This window comes from Tachysurus fulvidraco, chromosome 11 (genome assembly GCF_022655615.1).
Source record: "Tachysurus fulvidraco isolate hzauxx_2018 chromosome 11, HZAU_PFXX_2.0, whole genome shotgun sequence".
Lineage (NCBI taxonomy): Eukaryota > Metazoa > Chordata > Actinopteri > Siluriformes > Bagridae > Tachysurus > Tachysurus fulvidraco.
Window position 1 is genome coordinate 12,608,749 of NC_062528.1, and position 22,233 is coordinate 12,630,981.

Sequence of the window (22,233 nt, forward strand, 5' to 3'; positions counted from 1 at the left end):
AATTATTTACCTGTCAGCTCCAATTTTACTGAATGAAAGCTGAGTTGCTGTTCTGAACTGGTGTGTGGGGGTGGTGTGTGTGTGTGTGTGTGTGTGTGTGTGTGTGTGTGTGTGTGTGTGTGTGTGTGTGTGTGTGTGTGAGAGAGAGAGAGAGAGAGAGAGAGAGAGAGAGAGAGAGAGAGAGAGAGAGAGAGAGAGAGAGAGAGAGAGAGAGAGAGAGAGAGAGAGAGAGAGAGAGAGTGTCTTTGGGTGGGGGTAGTTTTTAAGAATGCTCTTTTGTTCTGGCCTCTTAAATTGCATGTCCTCACAGACACCACAAGCCACCACCTTACTATAAATCCTCTCAGGGACAAAAGGAATGGCATTATCAGAAGCAGGAAACACCACCCAGTCTTACTGTGCTGGGAATGTCAGGTTTAAAATATAACGGACAGCTGGATTTGCCCGGGTTTAGTGTTGCCACACAATGCAAATTAGAAGTCATGACCATGAATGAAATGTTAAAATTGAACACTAGGGTCAAGGAATATGGTGATATAAAGAAAAGATTCTGCTAAATTTGTGATTTTTACTTTTGCCTGGACATACATATTTTTATATTCAATCATCCAACCATACACACATATTCCACCACTAGGGGACATCATGGTAACTGAATTGGCATTGCTTAGAAGTCAATTGCCAAGATGGAAGGGGGAGGGAAGAGTTGGGCTGTACACCTAATTCGGTGAATGAGATCACATGGGTCCTGAGCAGTAAGGGAGTGAGGGCAAGAACTAAAAACTTTTGTGACGAAACCTACAAAGAAGAATGGGTGTGTGTTCGTGTGTATGGAAGAGAGAGCAGGAGAGTTAGAAACAAGGACAGAGTTGATCTCACAGACATAAAGAGCACGTGTTATGAAGAAAAAATGCCCACTAACTTCACAGTGGTTCCAGTGGAGGATTGTAATGCTTCAGGTTCGAACTATGGCGGTAATAACCCAGAGGAGGAGAGGCGAGAACTTTTGTTTGGACCTTCTTCAGGTAAGAATGATTTAGAAAATCCAGTCTTTGTAAATGTGGCTCAGGCACATACTGGTATACATTCTGTGGATTTCTGTTTTATTCCTCTTTATGTTAGACTGGTAAAGCCTCACAAAACATGTGCAGTGTTTGTGACCTTGTGCACTGTAAACAAGCCATGGTTTCCTGAACTTCCCCTTTTAATTTTCCTGTTTTTTCACTTATCACTCAATTTCTCTTTCTATCTATTTTTTTCTCCCTTTTCCGGTCTGTTGGAAACTGCTCACCAAAAATGACCACATACAAAAATAAAAATAAACCTACCTATCTGAGACTAACTTCTGCTTTGAAAGGGAGGTTATGTAGAAGCTGGATGCAGATTGTTGTAATTCTTCTCTCTTGCTTGTAATTATGTAGTTATATATGTTTAATGAGTTGTGGAATTACAAATGACCTTTGTTCTGTTGTATACATTTTAAACAGCAAAGCATTTGAACTAAAAGCAATTATTTTAAACATTAGGGCATTTCCAAAAATCCTTGAAGCGATGGCACTTTATTTATTGTTGATTTTGAAAATTATTCAGTAATTACTGTATAGTGAATCTAATAGAAAACGTGTTTACTTATAAGTGTGAGAAATGTTAAAGTTCTGACATGCAGATGCTGTGTTTAAGGGGTTAAATTTATTTTGTTTATATTGCTAGTTTTTCCACACCCTGTAATCTGCTGAAGCAAACAGTAAGCACTAAGATTTTACGATTACAGAAATTGCAAACACACACACATGATTGGGTCATGATTGTTACACATGTATTTTGTACTAGTTGTTTTTCAGTCAGTTATATGATTTATTATAATATTGGACCTGTTACTATGATTGTATTAGTGCTGGTGATAAGCAAAGCGATGGTGGTTCAGTATTTATCTTAACAGTATGTAATCAGTGTTGACTTGATGACAAACTTGTCTAGGTCCTTTCAGGTATTTTCAGAAAACCTTTGAATGTAATCAGTAGTTTCTGGTGTACAGTTTTAAGAAGCAGGTAATTTAGAAACTTAAAAATAAACTTTACAATGGATAACTAAATAGTTTATGTTAAAAGCTAGTGTGTTTATTTGCTATCATATTTGCATGTTGATAGAATCGACATGTTGCAATTGCATTGTAACCTTTTTAAATAATTTGTATTGTAGTCAGTGTTCATGGAATAGTCTATAAACAACCATTAAAACATGCAATCTGATATAACATTTTAATTTTAGACAAGCAAGTACAAATTTGAAATTTAAAGAGTATTAATGTCAGATATGCCCAGAAGTCTGTTAAATTAAACAAAACTGACATATTCTGACTGGTAAGAAATGGAAAAAGGTGGAAAAAAATTGTATTATGGGTTGATAAGGGCTTCAAATGATGTACAAAAACGAATGAAAAAAGTTTGCCCATTTCTTTAGAAATGTCAACAGAACACATCCATTAGAATAGAGTTGGAGTAGTTTTACTCTAGCAAAGAATTTGAATTTCTTTATCTTTTGTACCATTGTACTTGGTCCAATGACCAATCAATGAACAGTCAAGTGGCCTTGAACAAACAATACCTACTTCCCAGAAAACAATGGCTGTAGGCAACACACCTACAGTAACTGGGCAGACCTTTATGTCAATGGTGAGATTTTCAGTGGGATTCTTTCATCTTTGTCTCAAGCATGAGAAATATCAGCTAAGATACATAAAGACTCTCGTGTGAGTTACATGAGTGTGAAAACTATAAACATCAAGGAACACAATTCCATAAATATGTTGGACATGCTAGAGAACAATGAGTACATGATAACTACACTGAAAGAACCTGCAGCTCCTCAGATAAGTCGCAGTTGACGTAACCCCTTTAGCCTAATGGGAAGGCACTATATATTTCACTAATATTATATCAAAATATATAATTGAATATTTTTCTGCTATTAGGGCAGCTCCACTATTTTGAGACTATAAACAGCCATCACTGGTTACACAAAGGACAATCAAAAGAAAGTGGTGGCTTAGTGTTTAAGGCTATGAAGTATTAATTAGAAGGTTGTGGGTTCCACGACTTTGTGCTAATCTTCAGTTGTAAGTCACTCTGTGTCAAAAGTGTTGAATGAGCAAATGTAATTATAAATATTTTTATTTTAGTGATACTGGCCATGAAAATGAACAATCTGAAAATTAAAATCAGTGAGATCATTCTGAGAATGAGGAAGTAAAGGAAAACTATAAAAGTGCCCTCCTGGGTGCAATTTCGCATTTACATACATTTTTCACATAAGCCTAGAGACATGAATGAAGAAAGGACGCATAATAACAAGTCATGCAGGATGACTTCTGGAGTTGATTCGCCCATTATTACTCATACTGATTACGTCATATGATTTCACAATTGTACAAAAGCACTTTGTATCTCACCTCCCAATTTTCACTAGGAACATGTGAATGCCTGCTCATTAAATTTCTTCACATCAAACGTCAGAATGGGAAAAATTTTGGTGTCTGTGACTTTAACTATGGCATGATTATACCAGATGGGCTTGTCCGACCGTACACGTAATCCAAAACTTCAGAAACTGCCAAACTCTTTGGAATTTCATATAACAGTCACTAGAGTTTACACAGAAACTTGTGAAAAACAAAAAACATCATGTGTGCAGTGTTTGCAGGCTGAAACACCTTGTTGAAGAGAGATCAGTGGTAACAGACCAGACTAGTTTGAGTTGACAGGAAGTCTCTAGCAACTCAAATAACTACTCTTTACAAGTGTGGTGAAGCAGGAAAAAAAGCTTGGAATACACAACACTTCAGATCTTGTGGTGGTTGGGCTACAACTGCAGAAGACCATATACTAGACCTCTCCTGACAGCAAAGAACAGAAATCTAAAACTATCATGGTCACAGGCAGTTGAAGATATGTTAATATTTGTTAATCAACTGTTCCTGTTTGGTTGAGTTTGTTCCCTTGATAGTAGCAGATTCTTATACTTGAGACACTTATCTAGATTGCATTATGTTTCATTCAGTCAAAATAGATATCTCCATCAGTTCCTCTAGTCATGCTACATTTTTGACATCTAACGAAAGTGCTTACTGCAAAGTATTTAATATGCTTTTGACTAAGTCAATGATTGCCTGCTTCCTTCCTTATTTACGTATTTGGTGGAAACACATAAAGAGAAATACAGTAAACTACAGGAAGTAAAGAGAACATGAAAGTTAATCTATTATCAGTCTAAGGGACAATTGCAGAACTCCACATGAAAGACTAAAATGGAGTAAAGGAGAATAGGCAGCTGTACAGGACAGATAATGAGATGAAGGCTAACACTCTGCCTACTAAGGCACACAGTTAGAGCACACGGTCTCTGTCAGCCTTGCAAGCTCTCACTGTTGATTGGAAGAGTGTTTCTTTGAGTTTGTCTAAGCGCAGAGGTCAGTTTGGAGGGATTTGCTGTGATAGTTGAACTCTGAGTTACAGTGCAGTATAGTACAGAGCAGTGACATGGGAAATGGGAGAAACTTGGCCATGAGAAGATTGTACTGATGATTAGAGTTTCACAGTGGTTGGTTGCTTCTCAAGGAGTCCAGAAATATCACAAGACACATCTGATCACAGGACACTTCCTGATATGGATTATGGGGAAGGGTTAAGATCAGAACAATTAGGTGAGTTTACTTTTATCATTAGTTCTGCCAGCGTCTCTACCGAGGATATTTATGGTTGTATGTGACCCCACATCTGAAGTTTGCTCTCAATACATATCATACTGCTATACATTTTCATTCACATTACAATTTGTTAAATTCCCTTTCTCCATATTTTCAGCATTTCTTATACTGTATGTATCCTCACGAGTCGCTTTGCCTTCAATCATACACAGGTGCATTACACAGCTTACACTTCTGTTGTGATGGATTATGAGGATATTAATAGCTGCCTTAGTCATGTAGTGACATATACAGTACACTATAATGCTAAAACCTGTGCTGGCTAGTTTAATGAAATGAATAAAAATTTCTTCTGGTCTTTAAGCTATAACTTCTTTAATAGTAATGAAATTAACATTGCTTGTAAAGTACCTTTCATACATTAAGTGCAGCTCAAAGTGCAATAAATAGATTAATAGAAGTCTATGGAAGTCTAATAATAAAATGCTTATGCAAATGCAACATATATTGATATACAAAGATATATTGACTCAGTAGGCCTATGCTCAGGGGCATATCAATGCATTAACATATTGCTATTACAAAATACTGCTTAAAATATTGCTAAAATACTAATGTTTATCTTTCAGGAAAGAGCTGGACTAGAGAGTGTGAAAGGGGCCTTTGACATTTTCAGAATATCAGTAATGCTATATTTAGACCTGATGTCTTTTATAACCACCTGATAAGACTATTATTTTGTATAATTGTAACCGAAAAAGTTACTGAAATTCGTAAGTATTGTTTAGTTCCGTGTGAGCAAGGTCCAACTGGGATTTGTCATTTACTGCACATTTCCCATATTCAGCACATACACCCTTTCCCATACTGACCTTTTTCCATCAGCAGAAAAATACTAGTTTGTTCTCCATGCTTTAGATTTCTTTACTTGTATAAATTGTATACTGAGTCGAGCAGATGCACATACCACATGGTTATCCCTCTATTATTGTTTTTAGCACTGAGATCTACATAAACCTTTATTATTATATCCTCAAAGAAATTATAGCTGTCATGCCATAAAATGAATGCCACTGTAAATCAGAGAAAATACATTTTAACTTCATTAATCAAGTATATTTGAATTGTATTATTGTATTATTGCATCATGGCATGTTCAGCTGATTTGTTGCTGGGCATTAATGTAGTTACCTTAGCAGGAAGTAAAACCTCTGTGTATTACTTGACAAAATCTTGCTCATAAGTGCAAGAATTTGTGATCATATCAGTCTTCTTCATAATAAATGCTAACACAACCTAATACAAACTAAAAAGGCTGAGAGAAATTATGTACATACACTTTTCTATTTTGTGACATGATATGTTTTATTCTTTTATGTAAAAACAACAGCATCTTACATTTGTTGCAGATGCAAATGAATAAGAAAATGTCGATGTTAACATACGGTATCTGTGACTAGCAGGTGATGACACCCCTGGAGAAGACAATCCCTTCCTTACAGTTTCTGACCATGACAGGAGCTGTGATGGGAAAAACATGGCACTCTTTGAGGTACAGTTCAGTTCAATTAGATAAAAATGATATGAAACGTAAAAAGTGCTTACTAATTACCAAAATGTAGTTTCCTTATTAACTGCAGGTGACAACACTCCTTTTTTGTTTGAATTATTGTACAAACTACTGCATAATGCACCAAGTATGACAAAAATATGAATTAATTGTTTTAGCTTCTGTTTTGTTTTGCCACCTACTTTTATTACATGCAGGAAGAAATGGACAGTACCCCAATGGTGTCGTCCTTCCTCAACAAGCTGGCCAATTATACTAACCTGACACAGGGGGTTGTGGATCATGAGAAAGCTGAGAGTGAGGATGGAGTTAAGAAGGTTGCCGTCAAGGTCAGTCTCATATCAACTGAGTTATGGAGTGTCGTTGATTTCATGCTAATGACCACCAAGAAAAATATGATTTACTTTAGTTGAATTTTTTTATCCTCTTATATCACAAAAAAAAAACTTTTGTAAACCTAACCAAAGGATAAGGAATGTTGCCAAATACAAAATAAGATCGATTCTTTATAAGTTGTCACACTTACATGACACACTTAAGAATATGAGACAAAATCATGATCCACTTAATATTTCTATCATATGAACAAAATAACAAAAAGAGCTCTTCCTCAGCTGGGATTCTGGAGATTGATTCTCTATATATTTGTGTTCTCAGGGTCCTCCAATGGGCACATTTATTGGTGTGTTCCTGCCCTGTGTGCAGAACATTTTGGGTGTGATTTTGTTTTTGCGCCTCACCTGGATTGTAGGCACAGCTGGAATTTTAGGCTCCTTTGCCATTGTCTTCATGTGCTGTGTCTGTGTGAGTACTAAAACTGAAACACACCTATCTAATACTATTTTATCTCTGTGGAAACCTAATTTTCATATTTAACAAGCTACAATTTTTTCAGAAAATATTTGAATATGTCATTATGTTTGAACAATTTGATAGTCTATGCTTCACCCTACAGACTTTACTGACAGCAATATCTATGAGTGCTATTGCAACTAATGGAATGGTGCCAGGTATGACGTGCAACATAATTTTTTACTGACTTTGGTTAATCTTTAATTTTGTATTTATGAATAAATATGATAGCTTTTTAAATACCGTATTTCTTTTTTAGCTGGTGGCTCATATTACATGATCTCCAGGGCATTGGGTCCAGAGTTTGGAGGTGCTGTTGGTTTATGCTTCTACCTCGGTACAACCTTTGCTGGATCCATGTACATATTGGGCACCATAGAGATTCTTTTGGTGGGTATTTCTTTAGGTGTCTGGCAAAACATTACACATATATTTGTGTTGACATTTGTTTATTGTTTTTAGCTTGTTAGGAAACATGAAGCAAAACAGATCAGTTCCTCTTACAACATTATTTATACCAGCTATAATCAGCTTTTCCCACATCAGTTTTTTAAGCCTCTCTCTTAAAGTTAATAGGACAAAAAAGCAGCTTGTTATGACACTGGGAAAGTGCAAATTCCACTGCCCTTAAGACATTTCAATGGTGTAAAACCCAAGGAAACAGCATTAACTCTTTCTGATTTTTTCCGAAATGTGTAAAGAAATAATCATATCACAGTTTATATGCTATTTATTAATGAGTGCTTACCATACAAATCCTTGTGAATTAGTGGTTACTACAGAAAATATATTGTAATAGGAACAGTGTATGAATTTGCCCTGTAACTGGCAATCAAGGATCAGATTATTTATCTATACATATATAGCATGTCCAAAAGTGCTTTAATCTTCTCATAACACAAAAATCTATTCATTAATTAATTAACTGTAGCAGAACAGTCTTTGAAACAAGTTGGTTCGTTTTATTTTATATTTCATGAGCTAAAATCTGCTGTTCCCATCACAGCTGAAAATTCCTCTAATAAATGTTATATAATGTATTATAGCGAACATCTTTCATAATGACATTCATGGTGAGAATGGTAGTTTCATATACCCTCAGACACTACATAGTATATGTGTTATCTTGTCATCTTCTCTGTCTCATGTATAGATGTACATTGTGCCAAACGGAGCCTCGTTTGAGGAACAGTTGAATAACATGCGTGTGTATGGAACATGCTGCTTGGCCCTCATGGCACTAGTGGTGTTTGTTGGGGTCAGGTATGTGAATAAACTGGCACTGGTCTTTCTTTCCTGTGTGATTCTCTCCATTATGGCCATCTATGCTGGAGTCATCAGGACTGTCATCAGCCCTCCAGATTTTCAGTAAGTACACCATGCACTCAACTTTACTTGATCTCATAAACGTTTTAAAGTAAACCACATGATATAAGGAGTGAAGCAAGTTGAGAGAATATTTAAAAAAAGATTCCACATTCAAAGATACTCCAGAGTATGTGCACTGTTGAAAATGCCATTTAGTGAATACCTAATATATCCAGTGTGGTTATATTGTTAATAAAACTGGTTTATCAGGCCACTGGCTTAATAAAGTAATACTTATAATTCATGGGAGTATAATGTGGCCAAATACAAATTTGCATTACTATTTATTTCAAGCCATTATCTTGCCTTAGAGTTACTATCGTGTTCAGACTGTATTTACAAAAGCTAAACTAATTTTCCCTCAACCAGAAATCTTTATAGCAACCACTAAATCTCTAAACTTTCATTTATACAAAAAGTACAAATTATGAACATTTACTCATTGATTTTTCTGACATTACACTTTAAAATACATTTTGCATTTGTTTACTTTTGTCTAATACTCAATCTATCCTCTGTATCCACCTGTCTATTAATGGACTGTTACTATTATTTTCATTAGAATCTGTTTGCTGGGTAACCGCACACTAAAAAATATTGAATTTGACAAATGCATGAAGACAGAAGTGATCAACAATGAAACCTATACGACAGACCTGTGGAGGCTGTTCTGTAATTCGTCTTACCTCAATGCAACATGTGATGAATACTTCACCCAGAACAATTTAACAGAGATCCGGGGCATTCCAGGCTTGTTAAGTGGAATTATCACAGGTGATGGTTCACATAATATTATATACTTCACTATGCTTGCTAGTAATAATGAAAATCAAATGTAATTTTGTAACTTTCTACGTAAAATTATTATATTTTACATTATTTCAATTATTTTTACCTTACAGATAACTTATGGGGAGATTATGGCCCCAGTGGGACGGTGTTAGAGAATAAGAACCAGATGCAATCGCCAGCAGAGAATATCAGAGAATCTCAAAAAATATCAGAAAATATCAAAGAAAACTTGCCTTATATCTACAGTGACATCACCACATTCTTCACAATGATGGTGGGCATCTACTTCCCCTCAGTCACAGGTGAGACATCAGAGGCCCATTTATCATTATAGCTTTATGGAATTGGTGGAAAACTTTCATAATTGGGTTAATAATGTAGTTGAGCTGTTATATTAATATTGCTCGTGGTATGCATTTTAAAACTGATCATAAATTAAAACTAAACAAGGAACTGGAAAGCATAACACAGCTCAATCTTGAAGCCTTATTCATATGCTTATTGCTATTTTTATAAATATTATACTCCTTAATATATTCAACCAAAACAGGACAGATTTATCGCTTTCATTATTTAGATTTTTATTTAAAATTCATGTATAAAAGATTTACTGGAGAATGTTGTCTAAATGTCATAAAAGTGAACTAAAGATTAAAAATGAAGGATATTTGCAAGATGTTAGATGGAATGATCTGTACTGAACTGTACTGAAATGTCATGATAACTATTTAAGCAGTGAACACCATGCTTATTATGTTCTTCTAGGGATAATGGCAGGATCAAACCGGTCTGGAGATCTAAGAGATGCTCAGAGGTCTATCCCCTTTGGCACCATTATGGCCATTATTACCACTTCTATCATCTGTATCCTTATGTATAATCAGATCATCTATCTGTCCAGACACTATCATTTAGGGTTAAGGGGCTCATTACACACAAATAATTGCAGAAAAAAGTACTTCGAATGCCTTTTTGTGAGGTTTAGCCTTAACTGCCTTGTGTAGATATTTCTTGTGTGCTCTTGTTTGGGGCTTGCATGGAGGGAGTGTTATTGAGAGATAAGTAAGTATTATTTTGATTGGAAATTGTTAAAAAAAACATACTACACTGTTTTGCATTCTTGTGACATTCATGTCTAAACAGGTTTGGTCTCTCTGTGAAAGGAAGCCCGGTGGTAGGCACTCTAGCATGGCCTTCACCATGGGTTATTGTGATTGGCTCCTTCTTTTCGTGTTGTGGGGCAGGACTACAGAGCCTCACTGGCGCCCCCAGGCTTCTGCATGCCATTGCACATGATGGAATCATTCCATTCATACAGGTTACCTTGAATTTTTTTGATGTATACATAGGTTGCCAACCCTCCCAGACTGGCCTATAAATAAATTACCAGAGATGTTTGAAGATATGGGGTTCATATTTATAAGAGATAACAATAAAAATAGTTCCCTCATTCCCTCTCTTATTTTAATTTGTTTTTTAATGAAAATGGATCACTGTAACCCAGTGTTGTAATGTGAATTATTATTTATTATTAATTATTATTACTGTGAACAAGAAAAACACAAGTGTTAAAATAGGCTTTTTGGGTCTGGTGAGTTCATGCAACATGCATTTAACCAAAACCAAAATATTTCTAAAGATCTCCTTTTCCATGCACTACAGTTAAAATCCATCAGTTGCACAAACATAGCTAATAATGCTCACGGTATTATATACTGTCATAGATAAAATGTTAACAATTATAAAGCTGTACTTGCCATGACTGATATGGCTTTAAGTAAAAAATGTAAAAATGAATTTAAAATGGCCTTTAAAATTTGCTCTTATTACAATGGGAATACATTTTAAAGAATTTATAGATACTTTTGTATAATGACTGTAAAGTGTAATATTTCTACGGTAAGTGCATTGGCAGTTGTGGGGAATTTTTCACACTGTGTTGGCAACCCTACTGTAGTTATCTGATAACACTGTGCTATATTGGATACTCAGTTGATTCAGAATATTCACATACAGTGATGGACTCATGAAATCGTCATTACAAATGACTGTGTTTCTCTCGGTCTTGTAGGTATTTGGTCACAGTAAATCCAATGGTGAGCCAACCTGGGCATTGCTGCTAACTGTAGGAATCTGTGAAATTGGGATTCTTATAGCTTCTGTGGATGCTGTTGCTCCCATTCTTTCAATGTAAGTTTGCACTTCGTCTGTCACCTGGTCACTTCCCTCTTCTTAGGCCTCCAACAAATTTCAGTACTTGATTTAATGATACTGTGAAACAATAAAAATATGTAAACTTGCTAATAGCCACAAGAAAATAAACCATCTAATGATTGTGTCTTTCAAATGAACAAAAAAGCATGTTTGCATTTGATGTACAGGATATGTGGAAAGAGTATTGACAGGTATAAGATGTTAATTAAAGAGAAGAAAGTAACCTAATAATTAGATTGTCTCTAATGGATACAGATTACAATTTATAATGCATGCTTTATTTTGCTGTAGGTTTTTCTTGATGTGCTACCTGTTTGTAAACTTGGCTTGTGCTGTCCAAACGCTCCTACGCACCCCAAACTGGAGACCAAGGTTCAAATTCTATCACTGGTATGTTACTGAAAATGAATTTGTGCAATCATAGAAAATATATATAAATTAAGTAATCAAGGTCATAATCATTTTACCAGTTGCTGTTATTTATTTATTTATCTATCTATCTATCTATCTATCTATCTATCTATCTATCTATCTATCTATCTATCTATCTATCTATCTATCTATCTATCTATCTATCTATTTGTCATTTGCTTACACATATTTGTGTCGCTTGCAGATTCTGATTTCTTTTGGATAAGAGTAAACGATGTTATGTGGAAACCATTCAATACAATTTGATATTTTTGTTATGAGGTTCTACTCCTTTAATCAACAGTATTTAGGACTTTAGTTGTTTTGCCTCAGCATAAAATAATGTAAAATAATCTGCATCTTATCCCATAGGAGTCTTTCGGTCCTGGGCATGACTCTTTGTCTCACTCTCATGTTTGTTTCATCCTGGTATTATGCCCTGGTGGCTATGCTGATTGCAGGATGTATTTATAAATACATTGAATACAGAGGGTGAGTCACTTTACCTGTATGCATGCATGGTGTTGAAAGTAGTTATGATTTTACTGATAATGCAAGGTCATTCTTTCCTTCATGGAAATTATGTTTCTAATATCATAGTGCAGAGAAGGAGTGGGGTGATGGAATCAGAGGTCTGTCCCTAAATGCTGCACGGTATGCACTTATCAAGTTAGAAGAAGCTCAACCCCACACCAAGAACTGGAGGTAAGTACAGAAGTAAAAGGCTCTCATGAAGTGTCAAGGTTTACTGGTTTTATAGCAGCTAAAACAGATAAGACAATATGCGGAAATTGTGGTGAACAGTGTTAAACTAGAAAACCAAGAAAATTCTAAAACAGGCAGACAGCAAGATAACGAAGGCTTGACCTTGTCAGAGACACAATGATAACACTGATAGTTATTTAAAAGCAGTACAGACTTTCACTATTTATCAAAGTGAGCAGAGATATGTTATGGGAGTTGCACAAATGGCTATGGCAAAGAAATTTGTCAAAAAAATCAAACCAATAATGCAATTAGATTATTTAATCTATTGTTTAACCCCTGTTTATTATTTATCCTCTTAAATATGCTGTATTTTAGGCCCCAGCTATTGGTGTTGCTAAATCTTGACTCTGATTTGATGGTGAAGCACCCACGACTGCTTTCTTTCACATCTCAGCTGAAGGCTGGGAAAGGCCTGACCATTGCTTCTTCAGTGCTGCAGGGAACCTATATGACCCGAAGTGCTGACGCCAAACGTGCAGAAACAGTAAATACAAAAAACAGAACAGTTCAACATCTTTTGCCTGTTGCTCGTTGATTGTTCATCCACATTTTCTAAATGAACAGACCATGTACACATTTGGCTTTAATACACAGAGACACTTTAAAACTAGTTCTCTGTCTCTTCAGAATGTCAAGGCATCCATGTCTGCAGAGAAAACAAAGGGCTTCTGTCATGTTGTGGCTTGCTCTAACGTGAGAGATGGTTTCTCCAACTTGATCCAGTCAGCTGGTCTGGGAGGCATGAAGCACAATTCTGTCTTGATGGCATGGCCCAGCAACTGGAGACAGGCTGAGGATACAACCTCCTGGAAAAACTTTATTGGTATGTACATTTTTAATTCATATAAAGGATTTGGATATTGAAATTCATTGCTAAATAATTATGGATGATAAAGACTTGAGAATGTCTGCCTTATTTTTCATTTCTCTCCAGTTTGCCTGCTTTTAATAATCATTTATGTTCATTCTCTTAAATCATTTTCATAAATCAATTGAAATTTAAACTTCATAGACAGATCATAACTCTTTTGTGCCACAGAGACAGTGAGAGAGACGACTGCTGCACACCAGGCCCTGCTTGTGGCAAAGAACATTGACCTTTTTCCAAGCAACACAGAGCGTCTGGCCGAGGGCACTATTGATGTGTGGTGGATTGTGCATGATGGGGGACTGCTAATGCTGCTTCCATTCCTGCTTCGCCAGCACAAGGTACAAGGTTGAGAAGTTTATGGCCATTTTGATTGATGACAACAGCTTTTCAGACTCAAACTGCTGCTTTCTTAGGTGTGGAAAAAATGTAAGATGCGCATCTTTACTGTGGCACATCTGGATGACAACAGCATTCAGATGAAGAAGGACCTGCAGGCTTTCATGTATCAGCTTCGCCTTAATGCTGAAGTGGAGGTGGTGGAGATGGTAAGAAATTAATAAATTGTTTATCCCATGAATGTATGAATTTTTACCGATATTCAAATCCCAGCAATGGATATAAATGAAATATGAAATTCACCACTATCAATTAGAAATGTTTATGATGCTTAAAACATTATCTATCTATCTATCTATCTATCTATCTATCTATCTATCTATCTATCTATCTATCTATCTATCTATCTATCTATCTATCTATCTATCTATCTATCTATCTATCTATCTATCTATCTGTTTGTCTGTCGGTCTGTCTGTCTGTCTATCTATCTATCTGTCTGTCTCTCTACCTGGTGTCTGTTTACTGAAGATGATAGGTGTGATCATCCCCTTTGCACTGTTTTCCTTATTTAGCATGAGAGTGATATCTCAGCCTTTACCTATGAAAGAACCTTGGTGATGGAGCAGCGTTCTCAAATGCTAAAACAGATGCAGCTGTCCAAAACCGAGAGGGAACGAGAGGTAAGAACAGCTTGATTATGCAGTTTTCAACACTGACAGTTGGTCGAAATTCTGTCAGAAGCTTTTAGCTCTATGTATATTATTACATTTAGATGAACCTAATTTCACACATGAAATATCAGTGATTAATTAATACCAGTGAAATACATGTACAGGATATGTTGGAACACTTCAGTAATTAGATTTCAAAAATAACCCCATTTGTAAAACACAAGGAGAGGCAGCTTATGATTTTAATTTTCTAAAGTTTTTTGTCCCTGTAATAATAAATAAATAATAATAATTAATACAGTAAATAAAAGACAATTAATAGGTCTGTTTCTTCTAGAGAGATGGAACCAGTGAGTCACATTTTGTAATAGGAATTCAAAATTTAAACATTTTCCTTGGTAGTGCGACCAATGTCTCATTTAATGTGACAACAGAAGTGCCTTATCTTATCTTATCTTATCTTATCTTATCTTATACATTTTAAAGGATTCATATTAGTAAGAATAGTAAGAAGAATAATTGTATGTTTCTTTATAGGAATGATCAGTTTTTATCAGTAGACATTAGTAGACAGTAGAGATAACATCATATCTGTTGCCCTTTGACTTATGTATTCTGTGGTTGTTGCCAGATTCAAAGCATTACAGATGAATCCAGGAGCTCCATTAAAAGAAAGAACCCCCCAGCAGGTCTGACTCCTAACACTTTACAAGTGCCTGGCATGGGAGATTTGGAGCATGAGGTATTCCCAGTTTTTTTTTTCACTTCCTAGCTTTGTATCCTAGCTGACAACTTAATGTTAGCAAAATGATGTTTTACATTGTGTCTAGTTTTCTTGGTGATCTGGGAATGTTGTTGCATGACATTAATAATGGTCCTTAAAACATTGCTGGAGTATTTTATATGCATTTTATGTTTTATGTCTAAGATCGTGGCTATTTATATATTTGGCTCTATTATATGTATATCTCTGCGAACATGGCAATTCCTAAACCTGCACTGTAACTGTGATGTTTATTATGGCTGCTCACCAAACCACAATGAAGCTTACTGAAAAAGAAGAAGCACTACCTCACTGCTGCATGTTACAGTAAAGCTTATGTATGTTCCCGATAAGCATTTCAGCTGTCAATCCTACAGGCTCACATGTATCATGAGAGGAATTCTAAGTGCCATCGTGGCCAGCAAGAAGGTAACAGCCCCGAATCTCATCAAGTCCACATGACCTGGACGAAAGAGAAATATGTTGCTGAGAGACAGCGTCAGCGTGAGGCTAGCGCAGGTGTACGAGACATCTTCAGCATGAAACCGTAAGCACTACACAGGCTGACAAGGCAGCAACACACATGCCTTTGGCTATATTTATGCATTTCAATTAAACATCAATGGATCCAACACGTGAAATTATATAATAATTTTTTTTATCATAAAAATATCTAAAACTACATTTATGTTTTTTTCCTTGTTTCAATTTTTCCAGAGAGTGGGAGCACCTGTAAGTCATATTTAATTTTGTTCACGCTTATTTTTGTTTGGAAATTCTTATACTTTATGTTCTGTCTGTCACCACAATTGTGTGCTGATTACAGTTTGCTGGAATCAAGGCAAAAGCAATAAGTTCTTTTTCAAACAGTAGTGACAGAATGCAGAATATGAACTGGGCGGGTGCTTAGTGGAGACAAGGTTTAGCAGGTCTGTTATCTGTTAAAGAAAACACAGCAGTTTTGGAAACAAAACCAGCATATGGGTGCACGATAACGTATGCACAGAGGTTATGACTGTTCAGTAGGCATGATGTAAAAAAGAACAATGATTAAAGTTTCCGTGTCTCTCTGTGTGTGTGTGTGTGTGTGTGTGTGTGTGTGTGTGTGTGTGTGTGTGTGTGTGTGTGTGTGTGTGTGTGTGTGTGGGTCTGTCTGTCTGTCTGTGTGTGTGTGTGTGTGTGTGTGTTTTTAACAGAAACCAGTCCAATGTCAGAAGAATGCACACTGCAGTCAAACTGAATGAAGTTGTGGTCAACAAATCCCAGAATGCCCACCTTGTTTTACTGAATATGCCTGGACCACCTAAAAACAAGGATGGTGATGAGAACTGTATCCTTCAATTCATTGCTTTTTAACCAGTTTAATACTGATTACTTTATAGTAGAAACAAAACATAGAAAATTCTAATAGCTTCGTTTTTTTTGAGCTGAGTTCAGAGTGAGTGACTTCATTTAAAACGCTGTGTCAATATTTACATATTCATTGTCAGTTTAAGTGCTTAAGGTGATTTTCTGGAAGGCCCACACATATTATTAAAATTACCCACATACTGTTCACAACTCAAGCACTTGCCTTTAAGTTTTAAAAATGGGATAGATGACAACTAAAGAAGCAATTAGCTTTTTTTTATTTGCTGTAAACTGAAATAGGTTGCAGTGTTGCAATAATACTCACTACTCACTTTTTTTGCTTGATGAATCAGCAGCCAGCCAATATTGTGCAGGCACAGTTAATTATATGCACAAGTAAATTTAGAAATGATATAAAATTATAAAATTATGTTAATGACATTATAATGTGTAGGGAATTGAGTCCATTTTATCATGATTTAAGTTCACAGTTTTGGGTTGTAGGTTTGATCAAATATTTTGTTTCATTTGAATTGTTCTCCTAAAGAGATATGCCAAGAGTTTATTTATTATGGCTACAATACAATCAGAATTTTAGCATGCGTCTCTGTTTAGTATTACCCTCAAGTTAATATATTTTTTTAATTTTTGTCAAAACTGGCAACTGAGTAACTTGTTGCTACATGAGCAGACATTGCTGACTCAAAATTTACTCGACTCCTTAATTTCTATATGATTAGAACGAAAATAACTTTACTGACAATTGTTAAACCTTTAAACTCACTGAACCCTGTCAACAGCTCCACTAATTATATTCTTAACACTTGTAGCTGTCCTGCGTTCCTTCTTGATTTCCTAACTGTTACCCTTGTAATTACTATAATCACTAAATGATTCATAGCCGTTACTCAGAAAACAAAATTCAGTTAAAAGTGTTAATAATCTGCAGTATATATTTGTTTGTATTGTAACTGATGCTTTTTGCCTTTCATAAACATATCCTCCTTAACAGGAACACCCCAGACATGGAGTTTTTGGAGGTGTTAATGGAGGGTTTGGAGCAGGTTCTGCTTGTACGTGGTGGAGGAAGAGAGGTTATCACCATCTACTCTTAGTTCACAGTAGAAATGACTAGTACTCAGGGAAGGTTCAGAAAAAAGGAAATAATAATAAAATCCATCTAACCACATTGGGACAGTCAATGAAATATTTATATAGTGAAATACCTCATTTATCCAAGCATTTCATTAATCTATCTTAAAATCATGTTTATATGATACCAATATGGAGGATTCATATTATATATTATTCATAAGACTATGTAAATATTCATATTCTATATAGTGGCTCTTCACGCACAATATATCCCAAAGTTAATGTCCAAGTGTTCATTTAGATTAAGTCTAATATGTTTTAGGAAGGTATCACTTTATACATTTTATACATAAGTGTGTGTGGAAGGGCTGTTGTGAATCCTACTGCCCTATTTGTATTATAGTATAAAAGTGTTTAGAACAAAATAAAAACGCGGCACATATAATAACCACATATAATATAAAAACCACGTATAATAATATATCTCATACGGTGTGACACATCGAATGCTCTCATGACTTTTCCAGATTATACTTTTCTACTGATTCTCACTGACAGTAAGGATGTGTTTATTTACAACGCATAAAATACCAATTACCAAACGTTTCAATAACACTAAGATTTCACATGATATCATTTAACAAAAGGCTTTCCTGGTAATAGTAAATAATATCAATACTCTAAATGGATGGGGGTTGATACTAAATCTTAATATTATATATTAATCTTTGTTATATTGCATTGTGTTTTATATGCTATTCTTTATTGTGTTATACTGTGTGCTGTAAGGGCAATACAATCAGTGGTGTCCATTTAAAGTGTTTAATATTTAAGTGTTTTTCCATTGTTCCATATAATGTGCTGCTATTTTAATAGGGAAATGTTTGCTCTTATCGGATCTCTAAGGTTGCCATTTCCTTCATTCTGCAATTCATTTAAACCACAAATTAGGTTGTTGTTATATTCAGCATGATGAAGACTAAGTAATGTAGATGGTGGTGCATGATGTGTGCTAGTAAAAAATCAGCAGTGAAGCTGATGTTAAAACAAACACCGCATTCAATCACCATGTAGAAGAGCAATATATTTATCACTAGTTTTAAAAAATAATAGCTTAATTCTAGCATAGAAATTGTAACATAGATAAATATGTACATAAAGAAAACTGTACATAGAGAAATCTGTACATAGATGGAACATCAAATAACTTAAAAGATGGCCTTTTAAGTGATTCCTGTCTTCATTTTTTAGTATTTAGTATTGTAGACGCATCACATTAGCTGCCTATTTAAAGCTCCAGGTGTGGATTTATTGTTTTTTATTATTATTATTTATTGCATTTTAATTACATACATAACATAAAACTATAGATGGATTTGTGTTAAACATGATTTTCTCCCAATAAACTCGCTGGATTGAGACATTTGTTTTATTTTATCATCTGCATTCTTATGCTAATTCTGCATTTGTTCAGTAATGCAGGACATGAGGTAGTCCAGATGACCAGATTTTGTCTATAGGAAAATATAGTGTTTATATCATAGCTGAAGGTAATGGAGGGATAAAGGGAGACATAAGAGAACAGCAAGAAGAGGAGACGGAGGGAGGGAAAGAAAGGAAATTAGGAAATAAATTTTGAAAGGGAAATATGAAAGGGAACAGATGGAATGAGAATTTGACAAAAAGAAAGGAAGGATATTTTTGAGATAACATTTTAACTGGAATCAGATGCACATGGATGGACAGACCCAGATACACAGACAACCCCCAAAAAACATGACTTTAAAGAAGAGCTGCTGATTGAAATGCAGTCTGTATGTTACAGAATCTTCCTTTATGCTGATTGTAAAAGTGGTAAAAAGAATCATATATAATATTTCTAATTCATAGTGGATTATTTACCCTAACCCGTGTTAAAACATCTGAACAGCTTGACTATGAAATATTGTTTTTTTTCCTGTGCAGTAGTGCAATAATGACATGTTAAAGTTATCTTCTTTCTATTGTGCATATCACAAATCATCTTCCACATTTCCTTATATAAAATGATAATAGGCAAAAGGATGATAATGATGCTGTTTGGACTTTTAGACCGGCCAAATGAGGTCAGTGGTCACTGAAAAAGTAACTAGGTTCTAGGCAAAAACAGGAATACTCCAAGGGAACCATACTGGTGGTCTAGAAAGCTTTAAACCTTTCAATTTTTTAAGTGGTCCATTTCTTTTTAACTTTCCAAAAGAAAAAAGCTTGTACATGTTTGATGATTGTGTGTATTTAAGCTAAACGTGTATCGTCTATAACTGTGTTGATCTACATGTCCTTAAATTCATGTTCTGTTATAAACAGACATCCACTGCTAAATTACAGTGTATAAAATCACTGTACCATTTTAGTACACAGCTTTCATCTTTCAAATTATTTGTTAGTGCATCCAGCCTTGTGATGGACTCCTGAACGAATAAATCATGTCAACAAAGCAAAACACCATCAGTGTTAAACAAGACAAAGAAAGTAATTAGTAAAGCTTATCTTCACAGCACAAGGTCAGCGTCACTCTAGCCTTGAGATTCTCTCTCTCTCTCACTCTCTCTCTCTCTCTCTCTCTCTCTCTCTCTCTCTCTCTCTCTCTCTCTCTCTCTCTCTCTGTGATTTATATGAAGCCTAAACTCATTTATAGACTGTAGTTAAAACTTGTAGTAATAATAAAAGTTAATCCTTTTGATGTATAGTGACAATAATTAGCTAGCTTTAGTTGTCTTTTGCACAGCTTGAACATAACCCATCATATGTTACATGTTAATTGATGTACTGTGGCCATACGCAAGTTATTGTACATAAAATAATGTTTCTGCCACATGATACAGAGAAATGAGTACACTCAGAAGTATAGCTTATGTATGATTCTTTTCTTGGATATGATTTGAACAGACATATATGCTTATTTAAACTATTTAACTTTTTATTTGTATTTCCCAGGTATGTAAATGAAATATAGTTCCGGCTTTATTTAGCATAAACAAGTCATGAGATACATGCAGGGCAGACTGATGAATATTAATACAAAGCTTCACATGTGCTAAATGCCCACAGACAAAATGAAGAGAAAGATTTGTTTGTGTCTGAAGAGAAAATAAAAGCGGCATAAAATAGAACAGTCCATTAATCACACCACAGGTTTAGATGAAGAGCTTCTTTCTCTTCTTGGCTTTCTCCTGCTTCTCTGATGCCTGTGCAACACAAGAGATCTGTTTTTAGCAATATAGCTCTATAAAGTGGGATATAATGTACCATATTTTTATGGCTCAAATTTAAAAATAGGTTCATTTTGTAATTGTAGCTCATATGCTTGACATATTTACTTTGTGCATCTTTGTCTCAGTAATTGGACTCAAAAACTGTACGCAGAAATGCCTTAATTATACCAATTAAAAATTGCCCGATTTTCTTAGACTATTCATAGCAATCTGAAATATTAAAAAACTAGTTAGCCCTTACCTTGGGAGATGCTTGGTCCCTGAGATATTTGACAAAATCAAGAACAATAGTCCAATAAAGGCAGCCATAGTGATCCAGAATATTATAACAATCAAATCTACAATAAATCAGAGGGAAGGTTGCTATTTTGCAAATAGATAGATAGATAGATAGATAGATAGATAGATAGATAGATAGATAGATAGACAGATAGACAGATAGATAGATAGATAGATAGATAGATAGATAGATAGATAGATAGATAGATAGATAGAACATGTTATGAACCATTTAAAGCATTGCACACACACATCTGTTTCATACAGAAGACAAACTCACATCTATTGTATTTAAGTTTACTTGCATCCACAGCCACAGGATCCAGGTAATCATAATAATAATCATATGTCAGTTCATATGCTGAAGAGTTAGTGGACTTTTCCATCGTCTCTGGCTTCACTGAAAGAATAGTTCAAATCCGTGTTGTGCTGTTGCATTAGAGTTTTCACCCATGAAACCACAAATAGACTGTAAGAACACAGGGTGAAGGACACAGAACCACAGAAATCAATGACAGCTCTCAAAGGACTAGCAAAGAACTGAGAGATCAAAGATATATCATAATTGATATACAATATATAACTGTATATACTGGTTTGCTTATAATATTGCTCTTAATTTCACTGATACAGTTTTAATCAATTAATTTACCATATTAGGCTTAGTCGTATACTTCTACAGATGAAGATGGTCTATAAGATCTGTAAGATAAACAGTCAGTAAAGCTTTTTATCAATTACACTGACATGTGGGTTTACTGAACACTTGAAGTGGCAGAACATATGAGTCATGATAGTGTATTAATGAATTATTATTAGATATCTAGATCTAACTGCCTGTATTGTGTATTATTTTTTAGAGTAGAGAACTTAGAAAATTGTTGTAAGCTACCAGTCTTTGTATCCCTCCTAACATAAGCTAAACATTTTTTGA

The 22,233-nt window shown here is 35.0% G+C and overlaps 1 protein-coding gene and 1 long non-coding RNA gene across 6 annotated transcripts; one reads left to right on the forward strand and one right to left on the reverse strand.

The window, feature by feature from the left end:
• The first annotated feature begins 732 nt into the window (after positions 1-732).
• On the forward strand, positions 733-19,185 carry LOC113643444 (solute carrier family 12 member 7-like). 5 transcript variants are annotated; one of them, XM_047820741.1, is made up of 26 exons: positions 734-1,025; positions 6,163-6,254; positions 6,470-6,601; positions 6,930-7,076; positions 7,228-7,282; positions 7,384-7,514; positions 8,278-8,492; positions 9,055-9,266; positions 9,395-9,586; positions 10,050-10,148; positions 10,289-10,346; positions 10,428-10,602; positions 11,356-11,474; positions 11,790-11,888; positions 12,282-12,401; positions 12,510-12,614; positions 12,993-13,161; positions 13,305-13,500; positions 13,717-13,886; positions 13,962-14,093; positions 14,460-14,567; positions 15,190-15,300; positions 15,699-15,868; positions 16,039-16,053; positions 16,518-16,651; positions 17,695-19,185. In XM_047820741.1, the coding sequence occupies exons 1-26, from the start codon at positions 911-913 to the stop codon at positions 17,784-17,786; spliced, it is 3,363 nt and encodes a 1,120-aa protein (XP_047676697.1). In that variant the 5' UTR covers positions 734-910; the 3' UTR covers positions 17,787-19,185. The 5 variants fall into 5 exon arrangements, with proteins under 5 accessions (XP_047676698.1, XP_047676697.1, XP_027003519.2 ...); XM_027147718.2 differs by having other exon boundaries at positions 6,166-6,254; XM_047820743.1 differs by lacking the exon at positions 734-1,025 and adding an exon at positions 4,389-4,699.
• Positions 19,186-20,504: 1,319 nt separating this feature from the next.
• LOC125145879 lies at positions 20,505-21,705 on the reverse strand. The gene is made up of 3 exons (XR_007144338.1): positions 21,580-21,705; positions 21,262-21,280; positions 20,505-20,993 (listed from the first exon to the last, which is right to left on the reverse strand). It is a non-coding gene; the product is annotated as an uncharacterized LOC125145879 (long non-coding RNA).
• Between the last annotated feature and the right edge of the window lie 528 nt (positions 21,706-22,233).